This window comes from Belonocnema kinseyi, chromosome 10 (assembly GCF_010883055.1).
Source record: "Belonocnema kinseyi isolate 2016_QV_RU_SX_M_011 chromosome 10, B_treatae_v1, whole genome shotgun sequence".
Taxonomy (NCBI): Eukaryota; Metazoa; Arthropoda; class Insecta; order Hymenoptera; family Cynipidae; genus Belonocnema; species Belonocnema kinseyi.
Window position 1 is genome coordinate 111588768 of NC_046666.1, and position 25494 is coordinate 111614261.

Here is a 25494-nt window from a genome sequence, read left to right on the forward strand (position 1 = left end):
GAATCGATTTTTTTCATCTGCCACAAAAGAAGAAAAAGCAGCAACAGCCAAAGAGAAAAAAACTGAAGATGCCGACGAACTCACTGTATCAGGCGACGGAACTTGGGAGAAAAGAGGCTTCTCATCTTTATTCGGCGTCACCTCGTTGATCGGTTACTTCACAGGTAAAGTTCTTGACATTTTCGTCAAAAGTTCATACTGCCACGAATGTAAAAGTTGTGAAAGTAAATTAGACTCTGTCGAATACGAAGAGTGGCATGAAGCTCATGTAAATGCTGGAAAGTGTCAGGCGAATCATGCTAGTGCAGCTGGAAATATGGAGGTCGAAGCGATAAAAACCATGTTTCAACGCTCGGTAAGCAATGGTGTGCGATATCGCAACTATATCGGCGACGGTGACTCTAAAGTTTACTCCGGGTTAGTGAATTCTAAACCTTACGGTGATGATTTTCCAATTGTGAAAAAAGAATGTGTTGGACATGTTCAGAAAAGAATGGGCACTCGTCTGCGTGAAATAGTCAAAAAGACCGTTGTAGATATTGAAACTAAGACTGGCAAGAAGATTAAAAGAAAGAGTCTGTCTGGTAAAGGGAAGCTTACGGCTAAAGTAATTGATAAACTGACGGTATACTACGGTTTGGCTATTAGACGTCACTCTGATTCCGCGGAAAATATGAAGAATGCTATCTGGGCAACGTACTTTCATTACAGTTCGACGGACAAGAATCCACAGCATGAAAAATGCCCGAGCGGCGCGGACTCGTGGTACAAATGGCAAAAAGCTGCAGCTGTTAATGCATTGGATTCGTTCAAACACACGTACAGTGCTCTTCCCAAGGATGTTTTGGATGCTATCAAGCCTATCTACGAAGATCTACGCAAAGATGCCCTCCTGGAGCGATGTGTCGGAGGCTTCACGCAGAATGCAAACGAGAGTTTGAACCAACTTATTTGGAAAATCTCACCCAAGCACTTGAGTGGAACCTCTATCATCGTTGAGATTGCAGCTTATGTGGCAGCCTGTGTCTTCAATGAAGGTTCTTTTGCTTTACTAATCTTCATGCAAGACATGGGAATCAGTAGTGGATCGAGCGCTCATGAATGGGCGCAATCAATTGACTCCATGCGTATAAGCCGAGCGGAGTAGGAAGCTGAAGAACGGACTAAAGAAGGCAGAATTCGTCGTAGACAGGAGCAAAAAGGTGCTCTAGACATGGATGATAGCAACATTCTTTACGGACCTGGCATTGATGATTCAGTGTGAGGTAAGCCGATAAAACTCGCTTATGAACGTTTTATTCCAAATTTTTTAGTGTTCAAAACTTTAAAGCGTTTTTCCCACAACTCAGTGTTTTCACAGTCGGTGTCCCTCATAACTTCAAAACTACTGCACCGATCCTTTTGAAATTTGGAACACTATTTCTGTACATAATTTAACGCTGGAGTTTTTTTTAAATTTGTTAATATTTTTTACCTTACAGCACCGAGTTATGATGGACACCGCAATTCAACTTTTTCGGAGACGCTTCCGAATAAATTGCTGCCATTGCCGCATTTTTCAATATTCCTGCATGAAAATTTCACAAAATATTCTTCGAGTGCTATATTTTAATGTACTATTGGTTTTAATAAATAGATTTTAATTTCGTCGTAAAAAAAATTCGCAAAAATGTGCCTTTTTTGCACGAATTAACGTTACCCCCCCCCCCCCCCCCCCCCCCCCCCCTTAAAACGCTGAAATAAAAAATTTCAAATTACAATATTTTAGTGAAAAATAAAGATATCCTAATAAATCCAAGTATTTTTGAAAGGGGAAGATTAGTACTTTCAAATTTCATATTAGCTTTTGTGGTAGACGTTTTTCTTGATCAGTTACATAACCTCAAAAACAGCTAATAACCGCGTTTTTTGCACTTTTAGGTTAAGATATCTTGAAAACCTGACGTACAGGAGCAATTTTGAGTTCAGATTCGGATTCAGCGCATCAAAATCCTTCGGAAATGTTAGGTCTGGTCTCTGGCTTTAAAATTTGTCAGGCTATGTTATTATCAATCTACTTTTAATGTTCACTCATTTCATCAGCGTTCCTTCCTCTGGTAATTTCTCACAAACAGAGGAACGCCACAACTCAATAAAATCTCTTTCAGCTAGTATTTCCTCTCTATCTCCAAATCTTTTACAGCCCTAGTATCGTAAAGGTCAATGGTTTGTGAATTATGCAATGGAACTGTCGCGGTATTCTGGACCTTACTTTTTATAAGCCCTTAAATTCATATCTTTTGTGTATATGATGTGTGGGATGAAACTCTAGACAGTGAACATTGCCCAGTGGCCATTATCCTGAATGTGTAAGAACTTATTTCCAACTACTATTTACACAAATATAACTTAAAAATTATTAACTGGCCGTTTTTTTTCTTTCAATTTAAAATATCTCATAAAATCCAGGGCTACTGACATTCTTGCATCCACATCGGATCCAATTTCTTGTTATAATTCTATTTTTAAATGCGCGGTTGAGGCTATCATGTGATCCGCGGTACCCTCAGACACTTCGAAACCACAAACCCATATCCCATGTAAAAAAAAAACCTTTTGTTCCAGCGCCTTGGAAGAATGAGAAATGCGATAGCGTTATTAGGGATAGGCGTGAAGCTTGGTAGAACATCATTTATCTCCACAATTTGGAGAGTCATTAAGTCATTTAAAATAGATTCACTCAGCCAGAAAACCACAAGATCTCGCAGTTGGCATGGGTCCTTATACTGTTTTCCACTAAAAGTTCCCCAGTGACTTTAGGACTAGCCAGTTCCTTGTGGCTCCATCCACCGAAAATAAACTTACTATAACCATTTCTTCCTTAAAATTTAAATCTTCTCGCAGATCACATAAAATTAATAATAATATCATTAGCCACTTTCCTTTTGAAGCCAATATCATTATTTTAAAAATGTATAACGACATCTTATCGTCTGGCTCCATTCCACCATCCCCGAATACTTTTTTGGTATTTCAAATCCCAAGTTAAGGCCAGGTAAATTTGGAAAAATATCTTGATCCTTCTACTTATTTTCCAGCGTTAAACCACTGTACAGCACGAAAAGTAGGTATATTTCGAGATTTTTTTGGTGCAATAAAGTGATCAATCAAAACGGAATAACACACTACCTGATCATCGCTGTTTATACACGAGTGCAGATTTTTTATGAAACCAACGCATTCGCACCGAAGAGCACACTAGAATCGTCACTCTTGTAGGTATTTGTTTGTCGAGAGAGCGCCAATCGCACGAAATTCCTACTTAGGAGTATCGCTGAGAAACCTACGTTTGTAAACTTTTGCTGAGCCACCGCGAGTCAATTGATAGCCTCAGGACGTGCCATGCACACCCCGAGCATTTAGCTCACATACTATCTAGTTTTCCCACTCACGCGGGTACGACCTACATTCAAAGGCACAATGCGGCACTGAGAATGCTTTAATACCATCTCTGTCACTCTCACGGCATTAACCTTAATATCGCTTCTCTAAATGCTCCTAAGGAAATCAAGTCAATTGTCGAGAATGAGAAGTGCCGCATATACTGGAACTTTATATTCTCGACAATTGTTTCTGTTGCTCACTCGAGGCCTGACATGGTTCTTCTTGACTTCGAGAAGCGAATCATGTTCGCTATCGAATTTTCGACACCAGCTAACAAAAACATCATGGCCAAGGAGAATGAAAAGAAAGAGAGGTATCGAGACCTTATAAGGGAGTTGCAACGATTGTACCCGCAATATTCTGTTAAACTAATCGTCCTTATCGTCGACGCTCTTGGAGGTGCCAAGCTTTCACTCGATAATGGCCTAAAAAGCATCCCTGCGTGTCAACAATATGCTAAAACATTTGCGGCAAAAATGCAGAAGGCGGTAGTCCTTGGGTCGCTCCGTGTGCTTGGGGTGCATGAGGCTCTTGCTGGATCGTCGTACTGATTCCGTTACAGACTGTAACCATTCATCTCACGGTCGTGACACGTGGTTGTGGCTGAAATTTTACCGCGATTTCGCTGGGAGCGGGTGCAATTTTTCATGAATTTCTGTTTTTTTTGGCTTTCACGGCTTCTGACGCGATTCCATCAGAATATATTTGATCAAAGGAGAGTCTGTTCTGCATAAATCTGTAGTGTCGACGTCATAATAAATATTCATATAGTCATATCGATTTTATAAAAATAAAAATGCATGATTAAAACTAGCCAAAAACAATCGCTCACAATATCGAGGGGGTCTGCCACTCGCCCGGTTGACCAAGCACAAGTCCCAAAGTGTTTACTTGCTTACTTACCACATTATCTCTTGAACAAGTTGAGCTTTTGCCACGTTAATGAGTGCAATGTTTTTATAGGGTAACATAAACTTTCGCAGGGACAGAAAGGAGAGAAGGGATCGGGACGGAGTCTGTTTTTATATATATTAAAGTCTTCGGGGTTCAGCTGTGAAAGTAAGACCACAGGCTAATTGAGATACCTAGAGCAAGAGTAGAACAATTATCATTGTCCAGGAAAAGTACCATTGAAAAATAATTTCGATAATATTATTATTCCTATCTATTCACGAATCAAAATGTTTCTCTAACCTTGCTTATGCATTTTTTATTACTGATACAGTTTTAGAAACTTCACAGGATGTTTTAAAAGCTGGAAAAACGACCACGACCCTCTTCCCTCAGTCTATAATTTTTTTTTTAATGATTTAATAATTAATAAGAAAAATTCTTGTTTCAGCCAGGTTTAAAGATTTATTATGCTAATAGGTGACGTGCACCGAAGAAAGGGGGCTTACTCTAAAAAAAAATCAAAATCGACTTTTTTACACCTTTCGATAGTTTGTGTGTTGCTATTTTTAATAAAACCATAAAAAAAAAATAACCAGCGTTATTTCGTGAGACTACCCTCTCCTAAAAGTCGCGGCCTTCAGGTCGACTTTGACTGCTCGCCCTGAAAAATTGATTTTTTTCCACAGCGTTATAGGCTTCAATAAAAAAACTATATTTGTTGTTGTGAAATATTCCGATAGCACATTTTTCAAAAAATAAAAAACGTTCTGAAAATTTTTTTCCCTCGAAAAACGTTACAGGCTTCAATAAAAAACGGCTACATTTTCTAACTGTAAATATTTCAATAGGAAAAATAAAAATAAATATCTTGACAATTTTTTTTCCTACAGCGTTATATGCTGTAATAAAAACAACTAAATTTGTTATTGTAAAAATTTCGATAAAAAAATTTGGAGAAAACAAAATTTCAGAGAAATTTTTTTAATATATTAATTTTAATAAAATCAAAAAAAAGTAGTTGATACAATTTTTTTGAAAAGCACAAAAACCATAATATTGAAAATCCAATAGGTTTCTTCCAGCAGGGAAGCCACAGAAAATAAATTAAACTACAAGTAATTCATCCAACAGTACATTGAAGTATATAATAGTATAATACTAATACAAGTTCTTGCAAAAATACAGTTAACGCTGAAAGTTACAGAAAAATGGGTGTGATTATATCGTTAATAAAATGCTTCGTGTAAGGAAAACTACGTTAAATGCAAAGATGTAAAGAAAATATACAAAAAATATTAAAGGTACATAAAAGTGAAAATATATTATTATTTAAAAAAACACGAAAGAAAACAAAGACGTTTGAAAAATAACGGTAGAACATGCAGGAATCCTCGCTCTCATTAGTTTTGAGGGGCGCGATTATAAAAATATGTTGCAACAAAATTATGTGTCAAATATGGAAGTAGATGTCAGGTCGAGTTGCATGTCCAAAAAATTGGCAAAGCCATTAAAAAATTTTAAAAAATTGTACAGAATTGTGCTAGGTTTGTGTATAATTATGCCGCAAACGAGTTTTAAAAATTCAAAATTTTAGTCAGCATTAAAAACAAACTTTTTCTGGGCCAGAAACGCCATTTTATTTTGTTGAAAAAAATAAGAGTTGTGCTGAATTGTGCTAGTCTTGTGGTCCATCGTGCCGCAAATTTAAAAAAAATTAAAATTGGAGCCAAAATGCCAAATACAATTTTCCGGGGCAGAAATGCCATTTTGTTTCTTCGAAAAAAAATAATATGCTGAATTGTGCTAGATTTGTGTTCAATTGTGTCGTAAAAATGTGTTTTTTGTAAATCAAAATTTGAACTGAAATTAACAACAAACTATTTTGTGTGACATTACAAAATTGAATTGTCAAAATGCCCTACATTATCGCCCTACACACTCTTTACTTAGGTCAATATTTGTCAATGAAATACTAGTTCCTTTTTCATCAGAATAATTTTAAAAATAATTTTCTTTTTAATGCGAATTTCGAAAATCTGAACATTTTACTGGGTTATTCTAGACGTACTAAACAATTATTGTCCTACATACTTTTTACCCAGGTCTATATTTTTTAATGAAATACTAGTTTCTTTTTCATTCGAATAACTTTTTTTTTCAAAATGCGAATTTCGAAAATGTGAAAGTTGTGCTGGGTTGTGCTACGCGTCCAAAACAATTATTGTCCTATATACTTTTTACTCAGGTGTATATTTTTAAATGAAATACTAGTTTCTTTTACATCATAATAATTTTTGAAATACAATTTTTTTAAACTTTCAGATTTTCAAATTTCGCATTTAAAAAAAATTGATTTAAAAAATTATTCTGATGAAAAAGAAACTAGTATTTCATTAAAAAATATTGACCTGAGCAAAAAGTGTGTATGGCTATACATGTTTTGCAGGCCTAGCACAACCCAGCGCAACTTTCGGATTTTTGAAATTCACATTTTTAAAATAAAATGTATTTCAAAAATTATTCTGATGAAAAAGAAACTAGTATTTCGTTAAAAAATATTGACCTGAGGAAAAAGTGTGTATGGCTATCCGTGTTTTGCAGGCTTAGCACAACCCAGCACTACTTTCGAATTGTTGAAATTCGCATTTTGAAAATAAAATTTATTTCAAGAATTATTCTGATGAAAAAGAAACTAGTATTTTGTTAAAAAACTATTGCCTGAGTAAAAAGCGCGCAGGGCTATAATTGTTTTGTAGGCCTAGCACAACCCAGCACAACTTTCGGATTTTCGGAATTCGCATTTTGAAAAAAAAATTATTCTGATGAAAAAGAAACTAGTATTTCATTTTTAATATATTTACCTGCATACAAAGTGTGTATGACAATAATTATTTTTCAAGCCGAGTACAACCCGACACAACTTTTAGATTTTCGAAATGCACATTTTGACAATTTTTAGTTTTTTAAATTATTGTGATGGAAAAGAAACGAGTATTTCATTCTAAAATATAGACCTGAGTGAAAAGTGCGTAGGGCAATAATGGTTTTTATGTCTCGCAAAACCCAGCAAAATTGATAAATTTTCGAAATTCGCATTTTGAAAATTTTTTATTTTAAAAATTATTCTGATGAAAAAGAAACTAGAATTTCATTTAGAAATATTTACCTGAGTAAAAAGTATGCAGGGCAATCATTATTTTGCACGCCTAGCACAACCCAGCACAATTTTCAGATGTTTGAAATTCCCATTTAAACATTTTTTTTATTTCAAAAATTATTATGATGAAAAAGGAACTAGTATTTTATTAAAAAATATAGACCTGAGTAAAAAGTATGTAGGACAATAATTGTTTCGTACGCGTAGCAAAACCCAACACAACTGTCAAATTTCTGAATTTTGTATTTTAAACATTCTTCTTTGTAATGTCACAACAAATGTTTTTTTTTGTGTTAATTTCGGTTTAAATTTTGACTCGAAAAAAAAATTAATGGCAAAATAGACCTGACATCTACTTCCATCTTTGAAACATAATTTTGATGTAACTGATTTTTATAATCGCGCGATTGAAAACTTATGAGAGCGAGGGTTCCTACATGTTCTAGCGTTATTTTTCAAACGTCTTTGTTCTCTTCGATAATTTTTTAAAATCATAATATAGTTTAACTTTTTGTACCTCTAATATTTTTTGCATATTTTGTTCACATCTTGCATTTTACGTACTTTTCCTTATGTGAAGCATCTTATTAACGACTTTATCACAGTTAGTTTTTTGTATTTTTCAGCGTTAACTGTATTTTTGGAAGAACTTTCATTAGTATTATACTATTATATACTTTAATGTTCTGTTTGATGAATTCGTTGTTGTTCAATTTATTTGATATGGCTTCCCTGCTGAAAGAAGCAAATTAAATTTTCAATATTATGGTTTTTGTGCTTTTCAAAAAATGTCATTAAATACTTTTTTTTTAATTTACTATTCCAAATTTTTCCAATAACATATGTAGTGGTTTTTCTTGAAGCCTATAACGTCGCGGAGAAAACAAAAATTATCGGAAATTTTTTTTTCTCCAAATTTTGCTATCGAATATCGCATATAACGCTGTGGGAAAAACAAAATGGTCAAGGCATTTTTTTTTACTTTTCCTGTCGAAATATTTACAGTGACAAATGTGCTGCCGGAATATTTCACCATAACAAATTTAAAAGTTTTTATTGAAGGTCGTTATCGACCTGATAGCTGCGACTTTTAGGAGACGGCAGTCTCGCGAACTAACGCCAGCAAATTTTTTTCGATAGTTTTATTAAAAATAGCAAGACACAAACTATCGAAAGTTGTAAAAATAATAAATTAAAAATAATCATTAAATCATTAAAATCATTAAAAATAATGTAAAAAAATGATAAGAAATCTTTAATCCTGGCTGAAACAAGAATTTTTCTGATTAATTATTAAATCATTTGTGAAAAGAATTTACAGACTGAGGGAAAATGGTCGTAGTCGTTTTCCCAGCTTTTAAAACATCCTATGAAGTTTCTAATTCTGTAACAGTAATAAAAAATTCTACGAAAGGTCAAGAACTTAACACATTCAGTCCCAAAACGAAGAAATTTCTCTCTTACGTTTGAGCTTGAATAATTTTATAAAAAGGCCAAGAATTTATTGTAAAATACTCTTTTCTACTATTTTTGGGTATGCTCTACACGATGCAATGGTTTAAAAAACGGAAAATATTTATCTTCAATTAATAATTAACACGTTTTAAAAAAATCTTTTATTAAGCAGTTTTTTTCATGAACAAAATAGAGGGGAAAGCAATTTTTTTACGTTTGCAAATATGCACAAAAGTGCAAAAAATGTCTGAAGTTTTCAAATCCGTTGAGTTTTTTATTTCGTTTTATCGATATTTTTTGTGATTTTTTCGCTCAATTCATATAAATATTTAATTATTTTAGTAAAAAGGTGTTTGAATAGTTTATTTTTAAACAAAATAAAAATATTTAGTGTTTAATAGGTAAAATCATGATATCCAGATTATAAAAAATCATTTTATTGCAATTTTACATCATTTTCACACCAAAATCCAATGCTGTGGGTGAAATATCGTTTTGTCCAACGAACGAAAATAGTTTTAATTTAGCAAAATTTGATTAATTTGCATAGCGCTTAGGAAATAGTATCGATTTTTTCAGTGTTAGATTCCCCCGGCTTTTTTCCTAGGATAAGAAATATTTTGCCTTCAAAATCTGGGAAATGATAGCGAACGTGATAACGGACGTCCCCACACACTTTTTTGATGTTTTTTTATCAACAAATTTTTGATATTGCTAACAACGTGCGTGTATATTTCGAGGTTATGTGTGTTACAATTCACCCGAGCGTTACTTCCAAACTATACAATATTTTTGGGCGAAAACTTTGGACTTACAAATAAACATAGTAACTAATCTCCCGGAACTAACCTTGTTTGCAGACAAGCAAAAAAGTTTATTTAATAAAAAATTTCCAAATTATCGAAAAGGCAGAGATGGAAAATAATGCATATGCATACAATTTTTATTTAGCAAAATAATTTTTGTTGTTATCATCCCTCAAAAAAGAGTTCGGGGACGTCCGCTATGATATTTTATAGCATCTCCGAATTCAGTTTTTAAAAATTTTCACTTTTGTGGAAAAAAAGCCGGGGAAACTGTAAGTATCACATGCCCTTAATATCATGAGTTTACCTATCCAATACTAAATATTTTTATTTTGTTTAAAAATAAACTATTTCAATACTTTTTTACTGAAATAATTATATATTCATATGATTTGAGCGAAAAAATCATCAAAAATATCGATAAAACAAAATTTAAAATGGTTGATTTCCGTTTATTTGCCACCATTTTGTTTAAAAAATCGTAAGTAAAAAAACTCAACAAATTTTTAAAGTTCAGACATTTTTTGCACTTTTTTGTCCTTATTTACGACTGTGAAAAACCCTTCCCCCTCTATTTTTTGATTGAAAACAAAAAATTGCTTAAAAAAGCTTTTTTTTTAATTGGTTAATTATTAATTGAAAATCAATATTTACCGTTTTTTAAACTATTGTATCGTGTAGAACATGCCTAAAAATAGTAGAAAAGAGTATTTTACAATAAATTCTTTGCTCTTTTTAGAAAACTATTCAAGCTCAAATGTGACAGAGAAATTTCTTCGTTTTAGGACTCAATGGGTTAATGAGAACCCTTCGTGAATAGATAGAAACAATAATATTATCGAAATAGTTGGAGCAAGAAAAGGACAAGTTTTCCTTCATGGTAGAGACGAACACAATAAATTTCGAGGTTAAAAGCGACTACGTTATCGCTCTTTTCCTCCAACTGCAATCGGTTCGTCTTTACAGCGGAACCGAAACTTGTCTTTTTCTTGCTCCAACTATTTTTCGATCGTACTTTTCCTGGACAATGATAATTGTTCGACTCTTGCTCTAGGTGCCTCAATTGTCCTGTAGCTTACTTTCCCTTTGTTAAGGTGAATGGGGGCGGGGGATATTCGCTCATTGGGCTTATGCAAATTAAAATTAGAATACTAATCTAACTGAACATTTTAAATCTGTCATTTACTCTGCGGGACTTTCTATAGTACATAATTCACAGCATGCAATTCCGTCTTTATCTAAGAATCACATAATGTCTAATAATGGCATATGATTCGTCGAGATCCTCCTCAATTCATAAAGTGAATACAAACAAAAACGGTCTAATTTCAATTTTGACTAGTGCATTTAATGAACTTGCGCCTTTATCTGTACCACGTTCTCAAAGGTAAAGGGCCCCATAGATTACTGCAAAAATAAGATGATTGATAAGGAGAGCAGACTCAAAACGTAGATTAGCAAGAACCAGGAATCATCTTCTCAGGCACTTGCGGTTAATTCAACCGAAACAGGACTCTCCAGATAAAATTTCTCTGCTAGTGACTTCCTTACTACATTCATGTTGAAACCCAAGGCGACACAACTTGCCACTGCCTCCTCCAATTTACAGTTGCAAACCTTCAACGAGTATGATTTCATTTTTTTCTGACCAGCTCCACTTCCACTGAAGACTTAAGGTCAATTTCTATGCTTAATGCGTTATCAAAGCCACTTCAACGAATTGTACACATACAACTACCAAATTTTCTAAATAGCAATACATCATTAGATCCTATCCAATCGGGCTTCAGAGCCAAACACTGTACACACACAACGTCCCTTAAAAACACTATTGATGTTAAGCATGCTATCTAATAAAAGGCTTTTGACATAGTGAACCACAGTTTACTTTTTTTTAAACTCAAATCATTCAGACTGTCCAATTCAGTAATGAAGTGGTTTTCCTGCTATTTAAGTAGTCGTGCACAAAGTGTAAAGACCTTTCCGGACCTGCTGCAAAATTAAATAGACTTCTTAGTCAGATCCAAGAAGACATAGATGGGGTCGTTCTTTGGGCTGAGTATAATGATCTTGCTTTAAATCTAGCTGAAATTGACGCTATTATTATTGGGCCTTCGACTTCTGTCTCTGTCGATGCACTCATTGCCCTGTCTCCTTTGAGGGCTGGTAATGTTACCATTGTTTTTCAAGAATCATTCAGGAATTTAAGATACTTACTCAAACGTACTATGTCTTGGAAAGAGTATGTAATGGTCCATGGCTAAAATAAAACAACTTTTTCTGGGCAATTTGCTCTTTACAATATCTAAAAATGAAGCGTCTCAGTAATTATGTGAATATTTTACTTTTGTCGATAAAAATTGTCCTAATCATACAAGACGCCGTGAGAGGAACTTAGCTTTAAAAAGAAGAACACATCTATGGAATAGAATATCACTAGGTATCAGGGTAACGTAATAGTATTTAGCATTTTGTGACCTATGCAGTATTGCAGTTTTTACTTTTATTTAACACATATCGTATAATTACAACACAACTAAGTACTGCAACCTATAACTTATGAACTCTAATTACCTATGCTTGATATTGATTGGTAGTATTTATTTAGTGTTAAATACATATACATTCCCAGCCATTGTTAAACAAATAAATGTTTATAACAATATCTTGTCTTAAACACTTTTGAGTACTTTTTTAGTACTTTTGTGGCAAAAAGTGATTGTAATTGGTTGAAAATGTAAAATATATTTTTTTACCAATAAACAAATCATTTTTATTAATAATTATCTATATTAATATCTTGTATTAACCACTTTTAAGTACTTTTAACTACCCTGAGCGAAATTGGTCAGAATAAAAACTTTTATATCTCTTCCAAAAAATTTAAATAATTTTTGAAGAAACTTGTAGATTATAAAATCCAAGTGAAATGTATGCGTATTTTCTTTCAAATCCGCCCAAGATGACATTTTTTTATACAGCTTTTTTAAAATTATGACCTTTTCCTTGAAAAAACACCTTTTTTAACGCTGAATATCTCAGAATTTATGCATTATAGGAAAAATTCCTAAGAGAAAAAATGTTTGTTTTTACATGTAGAATAAGTTTCTGTTAAATATATTCATTATAGTTTAATAACTAATTAATGAATAACGTGCGGGACTGTATACTAGGGTGTATCCAAAAAAAGTTCTTCATTCGTAGTCCCTCTTCTTAACTGAAGACCAAAAATATTTCAATGAAATCTACATTACAAAAAAAAAAAAAAAGAAAACCGTTGAGAGCAGGGGAATTTATACTTGTACAGCAATGACGCTAGCGAAATATTTTTTATCCTGCCTAAAAGACCTTGATATTAAAAAAATCAAGTTTGGCCCAATTTTCTTACATTTCCCTTACATTTCCCTGACTTTCCTGACATGTGGCCACCCTCTAACTATATGTGAACAAGCTGAGGTATATTGTAAATCATTTTCACTTCAATTAGAGGCGCAAAATTCATTTTATCTTGAAATAAAAAACAAGAAGTCATTTTTACGGATTTTTTGTAATTCAAACTCAATAAACATAATTTCAATATTTACCTTCTTCATATATAATTGTTGAAATGTATTGAAAAAACATTCTCGGTAACATATATCATGCATTAAATCGTCAAATGTAGAGTCGCAGTCCAAAAGGTGCTAAGGAAAAATTTGGACGAAAATGGGTTTATTGGCACAAATTATTTAAAAATCAATTATTCATGATGTTAAAAGGAGTTCCTCGAAAGTGCGTTTTTTAATACAGTAATAAAAAGTTGGTATGTCTCGTGCTTCGCGCTCGATGATGCACTCACCTCGCGCTTTAACGAACACATTCTCGTCACGTATCTCATGCTTCGCACTTGATTTCGTCAAAAATGCAAACTTTTCTACGTTATGTTCAACTCTACTATATCAAATGTATATTATATTTATATCTGCACCTTGGTCTGGGTCTGTTTATTGAGATATTGCAAATAAAGGTAGAAATCTCCTTTTTAATGCTTACTTTAATATTTGTTTCTTATTTTGCATTAAATTTTATTCTTAGCCACCCTGAAAAATATACATCATTACAATACATTTATATTATACCATTCATAATATGCATTATTATTGAAACAAAATTATTTTTACTGTCTTACTTTTATCATTAAAAAGTGTGCATTCTATTAACAGGACTTTTGTCTTTTTACAAAAAGTTTATTGTTTTACTTTTAATATATTTTGATAACCAGAGTTTATAACAAACTAAAAAAATCTAAAAATGACTAATAAGGAATTTACAGATCTTTTTGGGATGAACAACTTTAGTCTGTTAATTTTAGTTCGTACCTTGCGTCGTTTTTCGAAAAATTTAAGCCTGATTTTGAATGTTATTTTTTACGATTAAAAAAGAACTACGTGTACTATCAAAGATTATTCATGACAAATTTGAATGAGTATTCGCTATTTTTTGCACGAGCAACTTTTGTCTATTTACTTTTTTCATAGCTTGTGTCGTTTGTTCAAAACTTTAATTATTTGATTTTCAGTGCTGTTTTTACGACTAAAAACAAAAACTTTGCGTCATATCGAAAAGTGATTAATGGCAAATTCGTAGATCTATTCAGGGCACGCAGTTTTATTTCATTCATTTTTTTCATATATGCATATGTCACGGCCTGTGACCGTTATATATACATAATACTTACTTATAATAATAATAATCAACTGTTAATATCAATTATATAAATTACACAGAACCTATAATTTATCGTTACCATAAAAGTGTTCTTCGAATATATTCTCTGAAAACACTTATCGATTAGTAAAGGGTTATCCGAAACACCCTACCATACCGACCATAGGTACATGAACTACTTTATATTATATATCCGAAGACTGAGTTATTTATAAATTGATCTTTATTATCTTTTATTATTAATCACCATGATCAATTATTATCAATTATTATTTTAATAAACATCTATTATTTATATTCTGAATCCTATTATAAATTCTATGTCAAATTCTAAGAAATATCAAGTAATAAACGTTTATCTATCTATATTGTACCGACTGCATTGTAAATGTGGCCAGTCAAACGTTAGGACATACAGGGTGTCCCAGACTCAAGTATCCGGATTTATAAGGATGTATACAAATAAAAAGAATAAATCCTGTCCCAAAAATCAGTTAAAATTTTAGTTTTTGAGTTATAAAATATTTAAGATGGATCAATCAGGAGCGCAGAATAAACAGTTGCGCGTTTGTGAGCGGGTGCCTAATGAAGTGTAGTGACCGCTGTTATTCCTTTGCTAGCCCCACCTCAGCGCTCTCTTCAATAACACTGAGTTGGACTCCCACTCACTTACACACATCTATTTATATTGCGCTGCTAATTGGTTCAGCCTAAATATTTTAAAACTCAACTTCAGCTGATTTTTGGAAGAGGAATTTTCTATTAATTTCTTTTCTTGGGTGGCCTGTATCATTGGATCCACCAGAATATTTGAAAATAGCGATTCTCTCCCAGTATTATTTAATGCCTTCGTAAGCTCCAAACATGAATACTTTGCTATTTTGCGGAGCAGGGAAAGGGAAAATGCTAGAACCGTTTGGAAACAAATAAAAAAAGATTGATTAGATTCTAGGCATTTATCCTATACCAGTCTTATAACTGTTGCATACTGTTGGATTGACGAACATGATATAAAACATCAAATATCCAATGTCACTAACTTGTGAGAACGTCGTAAGCTTCTCGTCAGCAGATCCAATGATGTGTTCTAAACGGCCAAGTCTTTGTTCGAGTTGTCCAATACGTGCCATTTCCTGCAATCGAGCTTTCTCAGGGAGATACATCATCTGATACTTAAGAACTCCAAATTCCAAAACTCCCTTTTCCTTATGTGAAACTTCAATGATTTTACCATCGTTCTTGCACGTTTTTATTTGTTTAAATAACTCTATCTGCGATACCAAATGCCTGAAATGACATGTTTCTTAGCATTTAAAGGATTAGTAGAAAAGTATATAAGATTTTTTTCAACAAGTTACTTTAGACGGGATCCTTGTGGATCTGAAAGCGACTCCAATAATTCGGTCCCCAGGAGTTCATTTAGTTTTAAACCATCTAATTGTTTTCCAGCATGCTCCACTTGAGATATTATACATACAGCAGAATTGGATTCTTCTTCATTCTTAGCTTTCTCCTGTAATATTTGTATAACAAAGTACATTTTTTAATGGTAAAAACATAATCGCTGATAAAAAGATTATAGAGAATAAATGCTTCAGAATCTGTTTACAAAGAATTTGAAAAATATAAACAAATAGAAATTTGTTTGGTTTGTTTGAGATTAGTTGTTTTAATTTTTTTCGTGCTTTCAGAATAACCAAAAAATACAAATTTTAAGAAATTCTTACACTGATTGAAAAAGTAATATAAACAGTGAGGAGAAGTCATGGGAAGAAGGCTCAAGTACTGCGACGCCTACGGGCCAAAACCTTCGATAGGGTTATTATATTATTATATCATACACACAATACCATCTGTCCAACATCTTCACCTTATATTTAAATTCGGAGATGCCCATTCCACAGTGGTTAGTGTCAAGACGCACTGTATTCTTAACGAAGAAAGGGGACTTCTCCAACCCAAGGAACTACAGGCCAATAATTTGTTGGAACCCTCTGTATAGGATCTTTACAGATATCCTAAATGGCAGGATTTTGCAGAGAATTTTACCTGTATATGGAGAGATGTACGAACAATGTGGCTAGATAAAAGATGCAGCAGATTGCTTGAAAGCTCAAACATGTTCAACTTCAAATTAATTTATAAAAAAATGATTTTTTTTGTATATACTTTGCAGCTAGTATGCTTAATCATACAAAAATTCGTAAAAAATTTCGGCTATCTGTTTTTTATAAGAATGCAAAATAGCGGCAAAAATTATTTTTCAAAATTTCTGTTGATTTTAATGAAAACTTTTAGTTTTAGCGAAACTTTTGTTATGGGTAACTCTTTATCTAAACAAAGGAGGTGAAAGAACGACTTTTTACAAAACTATTCTTGTCTCATTTATTAGCCATTTTTTATGCTAGTGAACCTCAATTTTACCTGTTAGCATTTCTCCAGATTACACTACCACCTCATATTAAGAAATTTGCGATAAATTAATTATCACTTTTGTTAATACATTTTTTAATCCATCTTTAGCCCTAAATTTGGTACACTTAATTTGGTGCATGAGGTTAGGGAATTAGCGAAATGATTGCTACACATTTCTTCACAATGACGTTCCGCTACTGCCTGGACTCCCATCAGTGCATAGCGAAAAGAACATTCAGAAGTTGTAAATCTCGTACTTTCTTTCAATGCCTTACAAAGGTCCAGGTCACCAAGATCCCAACGATTTAGGCCGAAAGGTTCATAGTGACTCTTCCTTCGTTAATTTGAGTATAGTCTAGCCCAGTAGTTTATCTCGAATATTCTGTACGATTAAAATATTTATACATATATCGTCACTGTTCTGCGACTCCACATCTCACGCCGTCAAGGTGGTCAACAGGATTATTCTGGGTACACCACATATAGTCGCAAATGGACAAGACCCTGTTCTTAAAATGGTCAGGAAGCACGAAGAATTGGACAAAGGAGCGTTTCTGTACAAAGAAGAGGGTGAAGCTCCTGAAACAGTCGGACCTTACTTCAGTATCAGGGGTGAGCAAAATGCATCAAACTCCTAAAGCCCGTACTAAGAATTCATAGGAGAAAAACTTCCGTGAAGTGCTCCGGGCAAATCCCAGCCCTTCCGTGTTTTTTGGGACTGGTTGAATGAAGACTGGACCCCACAGAACTGGTGTAGGACTTAGGTCCGAGGGTAAAGAAAAGAGAGCAGCAGACAACGCGGCAACTTTCAATATTAAGATTGAGAGATCCGAATCCGGAATTATGCCTAGAGTAAATGCCATAAAGAGTTCGATGTGCCTACAAAAGAATATAGAGGCTGAAGGGATGTCCATTAGGAAAATAATCAGTCAGATAGTCGAACTGACGACGAGAATGAGGGAAGCTGCTAAAAAGCAGCAGAACATCAGCTTGTTGAAGTCTCAAGCAAGTTCCTGTATGGGCATAAGTACGCCGGCTGCAATGCCAAAAAACAAGCGAGCAGCATCAAGGCCGGCAGAAAACCAGGCAGCTACGCCAACAGAGAAGAAGGAGGATACGGATTCCCAGAATTGGAATTTAGTTAAGAGAAAGAAGGCCAAAAAAGCCACTAACGAACTCAGAGGAGGTGTAAACCCCCCCCCCCCCATATAAGGTAAATAAAGAGATAAAGGCACACGATGCAGCCCTAAAAAGAAGCGTTATAGGAAACCGGCTAGGAAAGAACACCTCGAAGCTGTGCCAATTAAGCCAGCTGAAGGGAAATTATATTCAGAGGTGCTGAGAGGCCTTAAGGGGATTTGTTAGACTGGCAAAAGGAGATTCCATTTTAAAGCCGCAATTTTAAATATTTTCTCCTGCTTTTTTGCATACGGCATTCCAATGTTGGTCTATTTTGCTGACCAGTGCCGGTTTTTGGATGAAATGTTTATATTTTGTTCAATAATAAAAAAGGAGAGAAGAACAGAGAAAAATGTCAGTGACACTCAGTGTGGACTCTCGCAGCATACTCAACGACCCCCGTGAAACTCAAGAGGCAGGCTCCCTGGGACACGTCAAATGGCGCGTCGAGATGCTCGTAAATCATGACACTTTAGAGATGCAGGTCAGTTACAAATACTCAAAGTATGAAAGCATGAATGGATTCAATTTGAAATTAACAGAATTAGCCTATTCATATAATTGGAAGAAAGTGAAAACAAGATTCATGAAAATCGGTTAATATTTGCAATATTAATAGAAATTTTAAAGTGCACATGACAGCATGGCAAGATACGTCGTAGCGTTTCGAACCATGTGGAATGAACTATCCTTTCATTGACAAGAGATTCCTGTCGTTTACGAAACCTAACATTTGAAGGGATGACTGGATACAATTTTAATTACCAGCATTTGTTTTCTTCATATAATTGGAAGAAAGAGAAAAACATATTCCTGAAAATCGGGTAATAATTGTAGTAAGAATGGAAACGTTGAAGTCCATTCAAAGGTATAGCTTTGCCGAAAGCTTGACCCAAAGCTTGACACCTAAAGTAATCACTGACTTCTTTCGATAAAAATGATCATTTTCATCTTGTGCATTTACTTGAATTTCAAATTAAGTATTTTAAGTATTCAAATTCAGGTTCCAGGCAAATATTTACATTGAAAAGAAACAGCATATTCTGGTAATTAATCCATTTACTTTTATTGAAGGTAGGTCTTCTTAATCTTTATACAGTTTACACATAAATTGTTATATGGATGACAAATGATACTTAAAACATTTCTGTCAAAATTATTATGTTTTTTGAAGCGCTATTACACAACACACAATCATATACGCATACACGCACATATATTCAAGCTTACACAACTATTTCGAATCTCGTATACTTGTACAAATTTGTTACAATTTACAATTTTAGACCGGCCTGAGTCACACTATACAAACTCTACACTCTAATGTCACTAATTGATGTTAACATTTTAATAAGTGACAAACAGTATTTACAAAGAACCCTGAAAGTCGTAACAGTAACATCAGTTTCGACAGTATACCCTCACATAGTAGAAATTATCACACAGGGAAGATTGTGCTAAAACTACAGGTCTTTCAGTAATAATAGGCATGGCAATGAGGGTGGTCTGACATTTTTTTCACATATTTCCATGCATATCGCCCGGGATTCAGCATAAAAATAAATATTTTTCGTCGTTTTCGAAACAAAATGTGCCCACAGGTGGCCCAAGCCCCATAAAGTCACAGTCAATCACCGAGATATTATTGATATGAATTAGAATAAAAACGCTGCAAACCATTGAAAAGTAAAATTATCCGAAGACGGACAATTTTTTCAGCTTTATAATAAACATTATCTGCCGTCGGATAATTGCACTTATCAATTGTTTGCAGCGTTTTTATCTAACTTCAGGAAAATAATATCTCGGGGATTTACTGTTATTTACTACTCTACACTGATAATTGGGCGTTCAAATAAATTTTTTAAAATTGTTTTTAGCAATTTTATCTCTAGAAAATGACGTTTGTAAATCGCGGTTTATTAGAAAATGTTGCACTTTCAATCCAATTTTCCATAAGAGTGACTTCATACAATAATAATTCATTGTTTCAACAATTATGTTTCTTAAAATTAATTAAGTATGAAGTCACTCTTATTGAAAATTGATCAGAAAGTGCAACATTTTATAATAAACCGCGACTTACAAACTCCATTTTCAGAGATAAAATTGCCGGAAACAAAAATAAGTTTTTTCCAAATTTATGTGAACGCCCAATTATCAGTGTAGAGTAGCAAGTCGCAGTAAATCCTCGAATATTATTTACCTCAAGTTAAATAAAAACGCTGCAAATACTTAAAAACTGCAATTGTCCGACGGCAGATAATGTTTATTAAGAGGCGGAAAAAATTATCCGACGTCAGAATAATTTTACTTTTCAATGGTTTTTTTTCGAAACTGAAGAAAAATATTTACTTTTATGTGGAATCCCGGGCGATATGCATGGAAATATGTGGACAAAAATGTCAGACATTACAGTTTATTAATTAGGGTTCATTAATGATGAACCACATTTGGAATATTTGTGTGTATGTGTATGTGTATGTGTGTGTTGTGCAGTCGCGCTTCAAGAAATAAAATAATTTCGACAGAAATGTTTTAAGTATCATTTGTCATCCATATAACAATTTATGTGTAAACTGTATAAAGATTAAGAAGACCTACCTCCAATTTAAATAAATGGAATAATTACCATAATATGCTGTTTCTTTTCAATGTAAATATTTGCCCGAAACCTGGATTAGAACTTGTAAACTCGCAAAGTGATATTTACCGAATATGAAGGTGTGGAAATCTGCGATTCAAGGATGCTGTACATTTCTCAAAAACATGCATTTTATTAATTTTTTCCGTTTATATATGGATAGAATACTTACAATAATCTTTTTAACCCCATTTTTCATTTAATCTTATTTCAAAGTTCATAATTTGAAATTTAAATAAGTGCACAAGATGAAAATGATAAGTTTTATCGAAAGAAGTCAGTAATTGCTTTAGTAAGCTTTTCTCACATTGTTAACTAGCAAACTGCTAATTCATTTAGTGAAGATTATTATTCGAGATTAATAATACTTTTTAATCAGCAGTTTAGATAAAGTCCTTATTATTCAGATTGAGGGAGTAGGTGTCAAGCTCGATTTCAAGTTGTCGGCAAAGCTACACTTTTGAATGGACTTCAACGTTTTCATTCTTACTGCAATTACTACCCGATTTTGAGGAATATGTTTTTCACTTTCTTCCAATTTTATGAATAAGCTAATTCTGTTCATTAAAATTGAATCCATTTATGCTTCTATACTTTTAAGTATTTGTAACTGACCTACATCTCATAACAATCAAAGGGTCGTGATTTACGAACATCTTGACGCGCCATTTGACGCGTCCCAGGGAGCCTGCCTCTTGAGTTTCACAAGGTTGATGAGTATGCTGCGAGAGTCCACACTTAGGGTCTACGAAATTTTTGTCAATTGTTCTCTCCTTTTTTATTATTATTCAAAATACAAACATTCCATCCAAAAACCAGCACTGGTCATCAAAATAGACCAAAATTTGGATGCCGTATGCAAACAAGCAAGAAAAAATATTCAAAATTGCGGCTTTAAAATGGAATCCCGTTTGTCATTCTAATAAATCCCCTTAAATCAAAGCTGAAGCCGAGAGAAACTGAAACCTGCATTAGGTCAATCCGCCGGACGGGAAATGGAGAGGTCTTACTAGAACTGGGAAAAGAGACAAAGGACGTCAAAGCCTTTGGAGAAGCTCTGCAGAAGCATTTGGGGAACATAGGAACCATGCGAAATCTGGTTTGGACTTTCAAGCTGGAGATTCTGGATATAGACAGCATTACCACGAAGGAAGACGTAGAGGAAACCCTTCGGAGAGATCTCGGCGCAAAAGCAAAAGACGCAAAGGTATTGATCATGAAAGCTAACAGACGAGAGCAAGTGATTGCTATTATCAAGCTCAATGAGCAAGCAGCCAATCAACTGCTGGAAACTGTCCATATTAAGGTAACGAATACTACAAAAAAAAAAATTCTTAACTTAAGAAGCCTCCCAACAAGCAAGAAATTTCAAACCCAAGAGATCTAGCGACTTGTATAGAATAAACGAACCCAAAAATTAAAGAAATAATTTATCAAACAATAGACAAATTATTGGAACAAGATATCATAGAACCTTATTATTCCGATTAGTCAAACGCCATAGTTATGATAAAAAAACAGGGAAATATTGCAGATTCTGTTTAGATTTCAGAAAGGTTAATAATATTACAAAAAAATACCTCTAACCAATCCCACTCATGATAAAAATAATAGACGCTCTAAGATCAGCAAACATTTAGTTCCAAAACTGATCTAAAATGAGCTTATTTGCAAATTCCGTTGGAAGAAAGTTCAAAACAAATCACAGTATTCACATTCTCTAGAAAGAGCATGTATCAATTTAAAAAATACCCATTTGGTTACATAAAATTGATGTGCAGAGCTACGATCCCATAAAAGAGTGATGCCACCACGTGAGCCCAAAAATTAAAGATATAATTGATCAAACAGTAGAAAAGTTCAAACGTCAAACGTCATAGTTATGATAAAAAAACAGGGCTTAGAGAAAAAATATTTAGGTTTTAAAGTTAACGAGAAAGGACTCCAAGTAGATTTTTTAAAAATCAATCAATATTAAAATTTCCTAAACCGAAAAATATTAAATAATCAAAGCGTATAACAGAGATGGCAAATTGGTACAGAAAATTCATCCCCCACTTTTCCGACAAAATGTAACGGATGAACAGATTACTTAAAAAAGATAAACAATGGGATTGGGGATTTGAGCAAGATGAAGCCTGCCAGCAAATTAAAGACCTACCGGCATCAGCACCAATCTCGCTATTCGGTCTCAGAGAAAGAATACCTGGCAGTAGTTTGGGCCACACGGAAATTTAGGCCTTATTTAGAAGACTATAGTTTTCAAGTAATCACAAACCGCTTAGCATTAAAGTGGTTCCACAACATAAAAAACCCCACTAACCGATCAGCCAGATAGGCATTAGAACTACTCAAATATGACTGCGAAGTCACGTATCGAAAAGAAAGCTAAAATTTTGTCCCGGATGCTCCTTCGAGATCAGGAGAGCGAGAAAAACTACCGCACTTTCGTTAGCCAGTAGTGTAGAAAAACTAAAAGCGGAAGTGAACGACAAAAAAGATGTGTGGTAATCTAATAAATTCACACCAGGGGAATATTCAGACAGTAAGATAGGATTAATGGAGAAAATGGTAATAGAAGAACCATGGACCATGGTATCAGCTGATGTCATGGGTCTGCAACCAGGTTCAAAAAAGAAAAACAAACCAATACATTTTAGTATTTGTAGACATATTTACGAAATAGGACGAAATAATCACAATCAAAAAAGTGACAGGGATTACAATAAAGCAAGAGACTTTTAAAGATTTAAACTTACTAGATTTATACTTTTTTTATTTTTGTTCTCCACATTAATAATGTTACAGAATTTGTCAACAAAAACTCTAAAAGAATTAACGGCAAAATTTGGCATCAAACACACGAAAACGCCAAAATATTACACAAAAGCTAATCGAACAAAACGATAAAACAGATAACAATATGGCCAATATGAAGGCCCTTTTATTATTAAGAAGAAAATTTCTCCTAAAATTTCTGCATTGAAAAACCTTAAAGAAAATAGCATAGGTAAATGGAACACAAATCATTTTAAAGTAGAAAATACAATTACACATAAACGCACATAGGCCTTTAAAATACTAACGAATTTATACTAGAATATTTATAATTGATAGTGGAAAAAGTGGCAGAGGTTCAATAGAACAAAAAGACAATACCAATCCTCTACCTTTCGGAAAATACCACACGCTGCCAACTGTGCCAAAAAGCCCTTAACGATCGAAACACATTTCTCCACCTACAAAGAGTACAAAGATGCCTGGCCGCAAATTAGTTGATACACCGAGGATCCGGAGTACCAGGAAGGGAAATACGATACCACCCTCACAGCCATGTGAGGAAATTACTGAAGCACAACAAAACCTCAGTAGAATAACCGAAACTAACATCAGTAACCAAATTGGTATAAGATGAGGAAGAAGCGATGGGAGGGGACATTTCAGGACCAACCAACTACGGAAACCAGGAGAAATACGGTGACAAAACCATTAACGAGTGCTACTTTCTATTCGAGAGTTATAAAGGAGGGCACCACAACCAAACAACTTCGAGTCAAGACAAAGAAAAACAAGAATACGATTTGACGGGAAAAATAATAAAACTAAAATTAGAAGCAATGGAAGAAAACAGAAATATTTTAGAAAAACTAGAATAAAAGGCAAGAGAATTCATGGAAATGCACCCTAAAATAATCCACAGTCATAGCTCTCATGGACAATGTTGTTCTTAGACAGCACAAATATGTGGAAAACATTCATAACTTAATTTATATATTATTAACTTATATTATGAATGAATGTATGTATGAATAAATTCATACAGCCATCACTACCGAGATGAAAAAAGTATTAAGAAGGATGAAGAACTATTCCGCACCGGGACCAGATTGTATCAAAACCTTCTGATGGAAGAAGTTTTCTTCAACCCATCAGCATTTGGCCCGTATTTTCACCACATATTTGAAGTCCGAAGAGCCGATTCCAGAGTGGTTGGCGGAAGGGCGCACAATACTCCTGCCGAAAATAGGCAATTTAGCTGACCCGAAGAACTACAGGCCAATAACTTGTCTGAGCACGCTTTATAAGATATTCACGGCTATCCTAAATGATAGGATTGTTCGGGCAATTGAACTTGTGTGGCAAGAAATGTATGAAGAACGAGGCTCAAAGAAAGGCGTAGCCGGATGTCGGGAGAACCTGCTCATCGATAGATATGTCTGCAAAGATGCAGCATTCTACCATCGTGACCTATTGACGGCCTGGATTGATTATCGGAAAGCTTTCGATTCGACATCCCATACACTTATCATCTGTCTTTTGGAAATCTTAAAGGTTCATCCGCAAATAGTTAGGTGCATAGAGAGATTGATGCCGCTTTGGAAATCCAGATTTACTATCTCATCTGGAAAAAAATCGTGTGACAACTAACAAGGTCACGTTTCAGAGAGGTGTCTTTCAGGGCGACACCATGAGCCCACTCCTCTTTTGCCTTACATCATTGCCACTATCTCTAGCACTACGCCATTCCGACGGGTACTTGTGCGGCAAACCTGCAGATCGAAAGTACAAGGTCACTCATGTATTTTACATGGACGATCTTGAGATCTATGCTAAAAACAGAGAGCAACTGCATCTAGCTCTGGGGCTTGTCGAACGATATACTAAGGAAATTGGAATGGAATTTGGGGTAGACAAATGCGCCAAGGTTTATCTGAAGCGAGGAAAACTTAATGGCATCCCTGAAGATCCTGAGCTCGTTGATAGAAGCGCCATACGAAACCTTTGCGCTGGAGAGACTTATACATACCTGGGCG

General features: G+C 34.2%; 1 protein-coding gene across 5 annotated transcripts in view; it reads right to left on the bottom strand.

The window, feature by feature from the left end:
* LOC117181892 (dynactin subunit 2) overlaps positions 1-25494 on the bottom strand; it is a 164864-nt gene that overhangs the window by 43196 nt on the left and 96174 nt on the right. For all 5 annotated transcript variants that reach the window (XR_004468202.1, XR_004468201.1, XM_033374907.1 and 2 more), the window contains exons 5-6: positions 15801-15955; positions 15483-15729 (exon numbers count right to left, since the gene is read on the bottom strand). Coding sequence is in view for 3 of the 5 variants with exons in the window: in XM_033374907.1 (XP_033230798.1) it covers positions 15483-15729; positions 15801-15955 (402 nt within the window). In the remaining 2 variants the exon portion in view is untranslated. The remainder of the gene's footprint in view (positions 1-15482; positions 15730-15800; positions 15956-25494) is intronic.